This window comes from Bombina bombina, chromosome 6 (assembly GCF_027579735.1).
Source record: "Bombina bombina isolate aBomBom1 chromosome 6, aBomBom1.pri, whole genome shotgun sequence".
NCBI classification, from domain to species: Eukaryota; Metazoa; Chordata; class Amphibia; order Anura; family Bombinatoridae; genus Bombina; species Bombina bombina.
In genome coordinates, this window is record NC_069504.1 from 603,088,458 (window position 1) to 603,101,200 (window position 12,743).

General features: G+C 41.8%; 1 protein-coding gene across 1 annotated transcript in view; it reads left to right on the forward strand.

Moving 5' to 3' along the window:
• The window catches only part of ADAMTS17 (ADAM metallopeptidase with thrombospondin type 1 motif 17), a 611,877-nt gene that overhangs the window by 369,962 nt on the left and 229,172 nt on the right, over window positions 1–12,743 (forward strand). The window contains exon 13 of the mRNA XM_053717604.1: window positions 11,071–11,237. Coding sequence (XP_053573579.1) covers window positions 11,071–11,237 — 167 coding nt within the window. The remainder of the gene's footprint in view (window positions 1–11,070; window positions 11,238–12,743) is intronic.

A 12,743-nucleotide genomic window follows, 5' to 3' on the forward strand; every position in this document is an offset into this window, starting at 1 on the left:
AGTAGCAACTTGAGTCACTCTTTTGTTGGCACTGAATCGCCATTTTTAAAATGACCTGCTCATGTGTACAACCAATTCTCTCCTATTGCACTGATAGTATTTCTCCAACATAGGTGTGTCCGGTCCACGGCGTCATCCTTACTTGTGGGATATTCTCTTCCCCAACAGGAAATGGCAAAGAGCCCAGCAAAGCTGGTCACATGATCCCTCCTAGGCTCCGCCTACCCCAGTCATTCTCTTTGCCGTTGTACAGGCAACATCTCCACGGAGATGGCTTAGAGTTTTTTAGTGTTTAACTGTAGTTTTTATTATTCAATCAAGAGTTTGTTATTTTGAAATAGTGCTGGTATGTACTATTTACTCAGAAACAGAAAAGAGATGAAGATTTCTGTTTGTATGAGGAAAATGATTTTAGCAACCGTAACTAAAATCCATGGCTGTTCCACACAGGACTGTTGAGAGCAATTAACTTCAGTTGGGGGAACAGTGTGCAGTCTCTTGCTGCTTGAGGTATGACACATTCTAACAAGACGATGTAATGCTGGAAGCTGTCATTTTCCCTATGGGATCCGGTAAGCCATGTTTATTACGATTGTAAATAAGGGCTTCACAAGGGCTTATTAAGACTTTAGACTTTTCTGGGCTAAATCGATTCATTATTAACACATATTTAGCCTTGAGGAATCATTTTATCTGGGTATTTTGATATAATAATATCGGCAGGCACTGTATTAGACACCTTATTTCTTAGGGGCTTTCCCAAAGCATAAGCAGAGCCTCATTTTCGCGCCGGTGTGGCGCACTTGTTTTTTGAGAGGCATGGCATGCAGTCGCATGTGAGAGGAGCTCTGATACTTAGAAAAGACTTTCTGAAGGCGTCATTTGGTATCGTATTCCCCTTTGGGTTTGGTTGGGTCTCAGCAAAGCAGATACCAGGGACTGTAAAGGGGTTAAAGTTTTAAAACGGCTCCGGTTCCGTTATTTTAAGGGTTAAAGCTTCCAAATTTGGTGTGCAATACTTTTAAGGCTTTAAGACACTGTGGTGAAAATTTGGTGAATTTTGAACAATTCCTTCATGTTTTTTCGCAATTGCAGTAATAAAGTGTGTTCAGTTTAAAATTTAAAGTGACAGTAACGGTTTTATTTTAAAACGTTTTTTGTACTTTCTTATCAAGTTTATGCCTGTTTAACATGTCTGAACTACCAGATAGACTGTGTTCTGAATGTGGGGAAGCCAGAATTCCTATTCATTTAAATAAATGTGATTTATGTGATAATGACAATGATGCCCAAGATGATTCCTCAAGTGAGGGGAGTAAGCATGGTACTGCATCATTCCCTCCTTCGTCTACACGAGTCTTGCCCACTCAGGAGGCCCCTAGTACATCTAGCGCGCCAATACTCCTTACTATGCAACAATTAACGGCTGTAATGGATAATTCTGTCAAAAACATTTTAGCCAAAATGAACCCTTGTCAGCGTAAGCGTGGCTGCTCTGTTTTAGTTACTGAAGAGCATGACGACGCTGATATTAATATCTCTGAAGGGCCCCTAACCCAATCTGAGGGGGCCAGGGAGGTTTTGTCTGAGGGAGAAATTACTGATTCAGGGAACATTTCTCAACAGGCTGAACCTGATGTGATTGCATTTAAATTTAAGTTGGAACATCTCCGCATTTTGCTTAAGGAGGTATTATCCACTCTGGATGATTGTGAAAAGTTGGTCATCCCAGAGAAACTATGTAAAATGGACAAGTTCCTAGAGGTGCCGGGGCTCCCAGAAGCTTTTCCTATACCCAAGCGGGTAGCGGACATTGTTAATAAAGAATGGGAAAGGCCCGGTATTCCTTTCGTCCCTCCCCCCATATTTAAAAAATTGTTTCCTATGATCGACCCCAGAAAGGACTTATGGCAGACAGTCCCCAAGGTCGAGGGAGCGGTTTCTACTTTAAACAAACGCACCACTATACCCATAGAGGATAGTTGTGCTTTCAAAGATCCTATGGATAAAAAATTAGAAGGTTTGCTTAAAAAGATGTTTGTTCAGCAGGGTTACCTTCTACAACCAATTTCATGCATTGTCCCTGTCACTACAGCCGCATGTTTCTGGTTTGATGAACTGATAAAGGCGCTCGATAGTGATTCTCCTCCTTATGAGGAGATTATGGACAGAATCAATGCTCTCAAATTGGCTAATTCTTTCACCCTAGACGCCACTTTGCAATTGGCTAGGTTAGCGGCTAAGAATTCTGGGTTTGCTATTGTGGCGCGCAGAGCGCTTTGGTTGAAATCTTGGTCGGCTGATGCGTCTTCCAAGAACAAGCTACTAAACATTCCTTTCAAGGGGAAAACGCTGTTTGGCCCTGACTTGAAAGAGATTATCTCTGATATCACTGGGGGTAAGGGCCACGCCCTTCCTCAGGATCGGCCTTTCAAGGCAAAAAATAGACCTAATTTTCGTCCCTTTCGTAAAAACGGACCAGCCCAAAGTGCTACGTCCTCTAAGCAAGAGGGTAATACTTCTCAAGCCAAGCCAGCTTGGAGACCAATGCAAGGCTGGAACAAGGGAAAGCAGGCCAAGAAACCTGCCACTGCTACCAAGACAGCATGAAATATTGGCCCCCGATCCGGGACCGGATCTGGTGGGGGGCAGACTCTCTCTCTTCGCTCAGGCTTGGGCAAGAGATGTTCTGGATCCTTGGGCGCTAGAAATAGTCTCCCAGGGTTATCTTCTGGAATTCAAGGGACTTCCCCCAAGGGGGAGGTTCCACAGGTCTCAGTTGTCTTCAGACCACATAAAAAGACAGGCGTTCTTACATTGTGTAGAAGACCTGTTAAAAATGGGAGTGATTCATCCTGTTCCATTAAGAGAACAAGGGATGGGGTTCTACTCCAATCTGTTCATAGTTCCCAAAAAAAAGAGGGAACGTTCAGACCAATCTTAGATCTCAAGATCTTAAACAAGTTTCTCAAGGTTCCATCGTTCAAGATGGAAACCATTCGAACTATTCTTCCTTCCATCCAGGAAGGTCAATTCATGACCACGGTGGATTTAAAGGATGCGTATCTACATATTCCTATCCACAAGGAACATCATCGGTTCCTAAGGTTCGCATTCCTGGACAAACATTACCAGTTCGTGGCGCTTCCTTTCGGATTAGCCACTGCTCCAAGGATTTTCACAAAGGTACTAGGGTCCCTTCTAGCGGTGCTAAGACCAAGGGGCATTGCAGTAGTACCTTACCTGGACGACATTCTGATTCAAGCGTCGTCCCTTCCTCAAGCAAAGGCTCACACGGACATCGTCCTGGCCTTTCTCAGATCTCACGGCTGGAAAGTGAACGTGGAAAAGAGTTCTCTATCCCCGTCAACAAGGGTTCCCTTCTTGGGAACAATTATAGACTCCTTAGAAATGAGGATTTTTCTAACAGAGGCCAGAAAAACAAAACTTCTAGACTCTTGTCGGATACTTCATTCCGTTCCTCTTCCTTCCATAGCTCAGTGCATGGAAGTGATCGGGTTGATGGTAGCGGCAATGGACATAGTTCCTTTTGCGCGCATTCATCTAAGACCATTACAACTGTGCATGCTCAGTCAGTGGAATGGGGACTATACAGACTTGTCTCCAAAGATACAGGTAAATCAGAGGTCCAGAGACTCACTCCGTTGGTGGCTGTCCCTGGACAACCTGTCACAAGGGATGACATTCCGCAGACCAGAGTGGGTCATTGTCACGACCGACGCCAGTCTGATGGGCTGGGGCGCGGTCTGGGGATCCCTGAAAGCTCAGGGTCTTTGGTCTCGGGAAGAATCTCTTCTACCGATAAATATTCTGGAACTGAGAGCGATATTCAATGCTCTCAAGGCTTGGCCTCAGCTAGCGAGGACCAAGTTCATACGGTTTCAATCAGACAACATGACGACTGTTGCGTACATCAACCATCAGGGGGGAACAAGGAGTTCCCTAGCGATGGAAGAAGTGACCAAAATCATTCTATGGGCGGAGTCTCACTCCTGCCACCTGTCTGCTATCCACATCCCAGGAGTGGAAAATTGGGAAGCGGATTTTCTGAGTCGTCAGACATTGCATCCGGGGGAGTGGGAACTCCATCCGGAAATCTTTGCCCAAGTCACTCAGCTGTGGGGCATTCCAGACATGGATCTAATGGCCTCTCGTCAGAACTTCAAAGTTCCTTGCTACGGGTCCAGATCCAGGGATCCCAAGGCGGCTCTAGTGGATGCACTAGTAGCACCTTGGACCTTCAATCTAGCTTATGTGTTCCCGCCGTTTCCTCTCATCCCCAGGCTGGTAGCCAGGATCAATCAGGAGAGGGCGTCGGTGATCTTGATAGCTCCTGCGTGGCCACGCAGGACTTGGTATGCAGATCTGGTGAATATGTCATCGGCTCCACCTTGGAAGCTACCTTTGAGACGAGACCTTCTTGTTCAGGGTCCGTTCGAACATCCGAATCTGGTTTCACTCCAGCTGACTGCTTGGAGATTGAACGCTTGATTTTATCGAAGCGAGGATTCTCAGATTCTGTTATCGATACTCTTGTTCAGGCCAGAAAGCCTGTAACTAGAAAGATTTACCACAAGATTTGGAAAAAATATATCTGTTGGTGTGAATCTAAAGGATTCCCTTGGGACAAGGTTAAGATTCCTAGGATTCTATCCTTCCTTCAAGAAGGATTGGAAAAAGGATTATCTGCAAGTTCCCTGAAGGGACAGATTTCCGCCTTGTCGGTGTTACTTCACAAAAAGCTGGCAGCTGTGCCAGATATTCAAGCCTTTGTTCAGGCTCTGGTTAGAATCAAGCCTGTTTACAAACCTTTGACTCCTCCTTGGAGTCTCAATTTAGTTCTTTCAGTTCTTCAGGGGGTTCCGTTTGAACCCCTGCATTCCGTTGATATTAAATTATTATCTTGGAAAGTTTTGTTTTTGGTTGCAATTTCTTCTGCTAGAAGAGTTTCAGAATTATCTGCTCTGCAGTGTTCTCCTCCTTATCTGGTGTTCCATGCAGATAAGGTGGTTTTGCGTACTAAACCTGGTTTTCTTCCGAAAGTTGTTTCTAACAAAAACATTAACCAGGAGATTATCGTACCTTCTCTGTGTCCGAAACCAGTTTCAAAGAAGGAACGTTTGTTGCACAATTTGGATGTTGTTCGCGCTCTAAAATTCTATTTAGATGCTACAAAGGATTTTAGACAAACATCTTCCTTGTTTGTTGTTTATTCCGGTAAAAGGAGAGGTCAAAAAGCAACTTCTACCTCTCTCTCTTTTTGGATTAAAAGCATCATCAGATTGGCTTACGAGACTGCCGGACGGCAGCCTCCCGATAGAATCACAGCTCATTCCACTAGGGCTGTGGCTTCCACATGGGCCTTCAAGAACGAGGCTTCTGTTGATCAGATATGTAGGGCAGCGACTTGGTCTTCACTGCACACTTTTACCAAATTTTACAAGTTTGATACTTTTGCTTCTTCTGAGGCTATTTTTGGGAGAAAGGTTTTGCAAGCCGTGGTGCCTTCCATTTAGGTGACCTGATTTGCTCCCTCCCTTCATCCGTGTCCTAAAGCTTTGGTATTGGTTCCCACAAGTAAGGATGACGCCGTGGACCGGACACACCTATGTTGGAGAAAACAGAATTTATGTTTACCTGATAAATTACTTTCTCCAACGGTGTGTCCGGTCCACGGCCCGCCCTGGTTTTTTTAATCAGGTCTGATATTTTATTTTCTTTAACTACAGTCACCACGGTACCATATGGTTTCTCCTATGCAAATATTCCTCCTTAACGTCGGTCGAATGACTGGGGTAGGCGGAGCCTAGGAGGGATCATGTGACCAGCTTTGCTGGGCTCTTTGCCATTTCCTGTTGGGGAAGAGAATATCCCACAAGTAAGGATGACGCCGTGGACCGGACACACCGTTGGAGAAAGTAATTTATCAGGTAAACATAAATTCTGTTTTTGTTTGGATAATTCCTTCCCCAAGAAAATTATATTACATTTTTTTATTTAATATTTAATATTAAAAAAAAAATCTTGCTCATTCACTGATGCATTCACCAAAACACCAGCTTTCCTTTGAGATCCTTCAAGATCAGGACTGTCAGATCCAATACTTTAGGGCTAAACATAGGCTAGAATGCCAGAATCTGTTTATAATTACAGACAAATTGTTAAATTGCAGTGGGAGAAAAACAAGAGAGAATTCTCTTTTTGCAGAATCCTATGTTCAAATTTAGATACACCTGTTCTACAGACGCTCTGCTTTTTTCAGACACCTGGCAACATAATACTAGAATTGTGTTGCCCTGTGTTTTCTGTCATCAATAACAAACTGTAGTGTTTCTCGACAATAAAGATTTCATCTATCATCTTAAACAAATATACAATCCAGTAAAGATACAATTTGAGTTTCTGCCTTGCTATTGGTAAATGACAATAACACAAATACTTAGGTAGCCCCTTGTTGAGTTTAGGAAACCATTGGACTCCCTGGACAGTGTTCATGTGATCAGCTTGCTATTTCTAATTCTGTAAGTAATGTGTTTATCAGGTATTGCCAGTCAGACATTTTAAAGACAAAAACACATTTGGCTAGATTACGAGTTTTGCGTTATGAGTGAAAAAGCCTCATAACGCTGCTTTTTCACTACCGCTGCTATTATGAGTCTTGTAGGTATAGCTGTACCACACACTCTTTTGGCCATAACGCAACGTAACTACCGCACCTTTCAAAAAGTCCTTTTTCAATGGGACTTCCATAGCGCCGGTATTACGGGTTTTGCCTGGGAGGCCAAAAAGTGAGCGGTACAGCCTATACCGTCAAGATTCGTTCCGCCATTTAAAGTCAGTAGTTATGGGTTTTACGTTACAAATCTGTAGCATAGAACTCATAACTAAAGTGTTACAAAGTACACTAACATCCATAAACTACCTATTAACCCTAAACCGAGGCCTTCCCACATCGCAAACACTAAAATACAATTATTAACCCCTAATCTGCCACCCCCAACATCACCGCCGCCACTATACTAAAGTTATTAACCCCTAAACCTAACCCTAATCCCCCTAACTTTAATATAATTAAAATAAATCTAAGTCAAAATTACTATCATTAACTAAATAATTCCTATTTAAAACTAAATACTTACCTGTAAAATAAACCCTAAGCTAGCTACAATATAACTAATAAAAAAAAAACCTAGCCTAAACTAAACTACCAATAGCCCATAAAAGGGCCTTTTGTGGGGCATTGCCCCAAAGAAATCAGCTCTTTCACCTGTAAAAAAAAATACAAACACTCCCCCCCCAACAGTAAAACCCACCACCCACACAACCAACACCCCCAAATAAAATCCTATCTAAAAAAATGCCAGTTCCTAAAGGTAGAAAAGAGAAGAGGCACCTAATGGTGTGATATCGTTGATGCAGGCAAATATAGGCTTAAATAGACGTCAGGTATACTCACAAGCCCAGGTGCACATCCAGTGCAATAGTAAACGAACCAAGGCTTTAGAGCCGCTCGGCTGACTCAATCACTGGAAGTAGCTTGCACAGGAACACGTCCTCGAAAATGTATGGTCCCAAGATAAATCCAATTTCCAAAGAATAAAGTAAGGTTGGATAAAAAGTACTGTATTTTATTAAAATCAGTTAAAAGACAGGGCTGTGTTTCCTGTCTTAACTGCTTTTAATAAAATACAGTACTTTTTATCCAACCTTACTTTATTCTTCGGAATTTGGATTTATCTTGGGACCATACATTTTCGAGGACATGTTCCTGTGCAAGCTACTTCCAGTGATTGAGTCAGCCGAGCGGCTCTAAAGCCTTGGTTCGTTTACTATTGCACTGGATGTGCACCTGGGCTTGTGAGTATACCTGACGTCTATTTAAGCCTATATTTGCCTGCATCAACGATATCACACCATTAGGTGCCTCTTCTCTTTTCTACCTTTAGGAACCAGCATTTGTTTCTTCTATCTTACAAGAGAGCTGCCTTCTATCTGTTCCTTGACATCACCTTTTTCAAGCTACCTTATATCAATCACCGTGACCACTAATGAGGAACTGTTTATGATACCTTATCGTGTTGAATTGACATTTGCTGATCACGGTTTGTGACTCCACCTATATGTGCACATATAAAAACTTTATCGTCAATTTCTTTTTTTTATATGTATCCTTTATATATTGTGTAATATTTTATATTTTTGTAATTTACTATAACTCATTATTGAGTCACAAATTATTCACTTATTTATTATAATTCATTCACTATAACTCATTATTGGGTCAAAAGTCATTCACTTATTTTTATTTAGTTCACAAAAGTTTTTTGTCAAGTGATGCAACAAATATATATATTTTTTTATCAAATTATAGCTTTGAATAGTACTATCTACAATATCACTTGTTTGAATGTTCACAGCATTAGCACCTGACTCATAGGTGTTTCATATAACTTCATATCACTTGTTATTTTTTGGTGCACCCTTATTGGTTACAGACCTTCTGTTCTCATAGCTGTTTTCCTATCTAAAAAAGCTAAGCTCCCCATTGCCCTGAAAAGGGCATTTGGATGGGCATTGCCCTTAAAAGGGCATTTAGCTCTTTTCCATTGCCCAAACCCTAAGATAAAAATAAAACCCACCCAATAAACCCTTAAAAAACCTAACACTAACCCTGAAGATCCACTAATCAGCCAACAGAATGCGAGCTCAATCCTATTGGCCGATTGGATCAGCCAATAGGTTTGAAGCTCAATCCTATTGGCCGATTGCATCAGCCAATATGATTTTTTCAACTTTAATTCCGATTGGCTGATAGAATTCTATCAGCCAATCGAAATTCAAGGGACGCCATCTTGGATGACGTCCCTTAAAGGAACCTTCATTCTTCAGTAGCCATCGACAGAAGAGGATACTCCGCGCCGGATGTCTTGAAGATGGAGCCGCTCTGCGTCGGAAGGATAAAAATAGAAGATGCCGTCTGGATGAAGACTTCTGCCCGCCTGGAGGACCACTTCTTGCTGCTTGGATGAAGACTTCTCCCGGCTTCGTTGAGGATGGATGTCCGGTCTTCAAAAACTGTAAGTGGATCTTCGGGGGTTAGGGTTAGGTTTTTTTAAGGGTTTATTGGGTAGGTTTTATTTTTAGCTTAGGGTTTGGGCAAAGAAAAAGAGCTAAATGCCCTTTTAAGGGCAATGTCCATCCAAATGCCCTTTTTAGGGCAATGGGGAGCTTAGTTTTTTTTTTAGATAGGATTTTATTTTTTGGGGTTTGGTTGTGTGGGTGGTGGGTTTTACTGTTGGGGGGTTGTTTGTATTTTTTTTTTACAGGTAAAAGAGCTGATTTCTTTGGGGCAATGCCCTGCAAAAGGCCCTTTTAAGGGCTATTGGCCGTTTAGTTTAGGCTAGGGTTTTTTTTATTTTGGGGGGGCTTTTTTATTTTGATAGGGCTATTAGGTTAGGTGTAATTAGTTTAAATATTTGATCATTTCTTTTTTATTTTGTGTAATTTAGTGTTTCATTTTTTTTGTAATTTAGTTAATTGTATTTAATTAATGTAATTGATTTAATTGTAGTGTAATCTTAGGTTTTATTGTAAGGCAGGTTAGGTTTTATATTACAGGTAAATTTGTATTTATTTTAACTAGGTAGTTAGTAAATAGTTAATAACTATTTACTGTACTAACTAGTCTACCTAGTTAAAATAAATACAAACTTACCTGTGAAGTAAAAATAAAACTTAAGATAGCTACAATATAACTATTGGTTATATTGTAGCTAGGATAGGGTTTATTTTATAGGTAAGTATTTAGTTTTAAATAGGAATTATTTAGGTATTAATTGTAATTTTAATTATGTTAAAGTTAGTGGGGTTAGGGTTACGTTAGGGTTAGGTTTAGGGGTTAATAACTTTAGTAGAGTGGCGGCGACGTTGGGGCGGCAGATTAGGGGTTAATTAGTGTAGGTAGTTGGCGGTGACATTGGGGGTGGCAGATTAGGGGTTAATTAGTGTAGGTAGATGGCGGCGATGTCGAGGGCGGCAGATTAGGGGTTAATAAGTGTAGGTAGGTGGCCGCAATGTCGGGGGCGGCAGATTAGGGGTTAATAAGTGTAGGTAGGTGGCCGCGATGTCAGGGACGGCAGATTAGGGGTTAATAAGTGTAGGTAGGTAGCGGCGATGTCGGGGGCGGCAGATTAGGGGTTAATAAGTGTAATGTAGGTGTCGGGGGCAGCAGATTAGGGGTGTTTAGACTCTGGGTTTATGTTAGGGTGTTAGGTGTAAACATAACTTTTCTTTCCCCATAGGAATCAATGGGGCTGCGTTACTGAGCCTTACGTTCCTTTATTGCAGGTGTTAGGCTTTTTTTAGCCGGCTCTCCCCATTGATGTCTATGGGGAAATCGTGCACGAGCACGTAAAACCAGCTCAAAGCAGCACTGGTATTTGTGTGCGGTATGGAGATCAACGCTGCTATATTGCCTGCTAACGCCGGGTTTTTGCAAACCTGTAATAGCAGCGCTATAGGGAGGTGAGCGGTGGAAATAACTTGCAAGTTAGTACTGAGCCGCTCATAACGCAAAACTTGTAATCTGGCCGATTGTTTTCTTTCGAGATATGTCAAAATAATTAGTTTCTCCCCCCCCCCCCCACATATGAAGTATATATTCTATAGCAAATAAAGAAAACCACACAGGTTTTAAAAGTAACTTCTTGAGCAACCAACTAATTGTGTTTCATAAGATCAGTGCAATTGAGAACTGTGTAGTACTACAGTTAGTCCAACTGATTGACCAGTGTTTTTAAGAAATATAGTAGCTCTGAAGTCTGTTGCCAGTATCCTTTTCTAAATATATTATCTTTCTCATTAAAGTTTACAGAGGTCTCAGTAACAAACTGTGTGCTGGTAACTTAATGTGTCAAACTCACTAACAGCTTGCCTAGAAAACACCTTGTGCGCCTCTGGTCAAAGTTAGAGAATCTAGTCAAACAAACCTGACAGTAAAAGAGAGCGTCTGATTTATAGGCTCCTAATCAGATCTTTTTTGCTTTGCAGCCCCGGACCTGGAGGTCAGAGTTGCAAAGGTGCAAGCGTGGAGCACATGGTGTGTGAGAATGCAGTCTGTCCTAAAGGAGTCTCCAACTTCAGAGATCACCAGTGCCAGTCACATGATCGCAACAACAATAAGAAAAAGAGTCTGCTCACTGCTGTCATTATTGATGGTAAATTTTGTTTTATATTTATATTTTTACATTTGTAAATATTTTCTCTTCTTTTTTACAATAATCTCACATAATATATTTCTTTCTAATGACACGATGAGTCCACGGATCATCGAATTACTATTGGGAATATCACTCCTGCCCAGCAGGAGGCGGCAAAGAGCACCACAGCAAAGCTGTTAAATATCACCTCCCTTCCCTCCAACCCCAGTCATTCTCTTTGCCTACGTTAGAGCAAGGAAGTAGTCCATATCAGTATCTTCAGTAGAGCAGTGGTGGCTTTAGAGCAATGGGAACTTGTGGGGTATAATCGTCACTGTGCCTCCCATATACTAATGCTGCCCTATTTCTAAAGCCTGAGTAAGATTATTCAGTCTTTGCATTTTTTTCCACAGGTCCATGTGAGGGATCTTGCCTCTCAAACCTAGTGAGCTGCCTTGCTGCCGCGCAGATTTATAAAGGTAAGTGCTGACTTTTTATTTTCTGGGAACGTTATTCAGAATAAAAGATGGCATTTTAAATTAAATTAATCAAATTCTGGTACAAAAGAAAAGTTCTCCTTTGATTTGGAGAATATTTTATTAAGGGCAGTAATTGCAGGCACTGGGGACAAGGAGCAGGCTCAGAGGTGGTGTTTTTTTGTTTTTTTTACTTTAGTATTGAAAAACGGCATTACTATACTTTTGGCAGAGGGAAGTTTTTTCTTGTAACGCCCACGATGGGCGGGGTTATCGGAAGCGCCAACTTTTGTTGCGCACTTTTCCCTCATACTTCCTGTGTTCCGTGGCAGGAAAGCTTTGTCACAGTTTTTGGCAGTAGCACGGACTCCATTTGAGAAATAAAGAGGTTGAGTCTGGATCAGCTAACAGTGTATACTTTCCGGTGTTCAAGATATGCCGCAGCTTTCTCCTCATATGTCCCAAAATTTATTGTCCACTCTGCCAGTGCCCTGCGTTTCCTCCCTTACTCCACCTGGAGTTACGTTGCAAGACATCGCTTCCCTCATGTCCTCTGCGGTTTCTGATGCGTTGTCTGCTTTTCCTGTGCTGCACGGAAAGCGCAAGAGGAAAAGTAAACAATCAACAATCAGTAAGTGAGGTTACTGACGCAGGATACTGAGGAGGAGGATACTTCGGTAGCATCTGAAGGTGAAATCTCAGACTCAGACAGTGTAATTCCTTCTGCTGATACTGAAGTTGTATCTTTCAGGTTTAAGCTAGAACACCTCCTTCTGTTACTTAAGGAGGTTTTAGCTACACTGGACGACAGCGACACCACCGTCGTAGTCAATCCTAAGAAATCCAGTAAGCTAAACAAATATTTTGATGTACCTTCCATGGTGGAGGTTTTTCCTGTACCAGATCGAGCTACAGAGATTATTGCTAAGGAATGGGAGAGACCGGGTATCCCTTTTTCTCCATCTCCCATATTTAAAAAGATGTTTCCTATAGCAGATTCTATTAAGGAGTCTTGGCAGACAGTTCCCAAGGTGGAAGGGGCAATCTC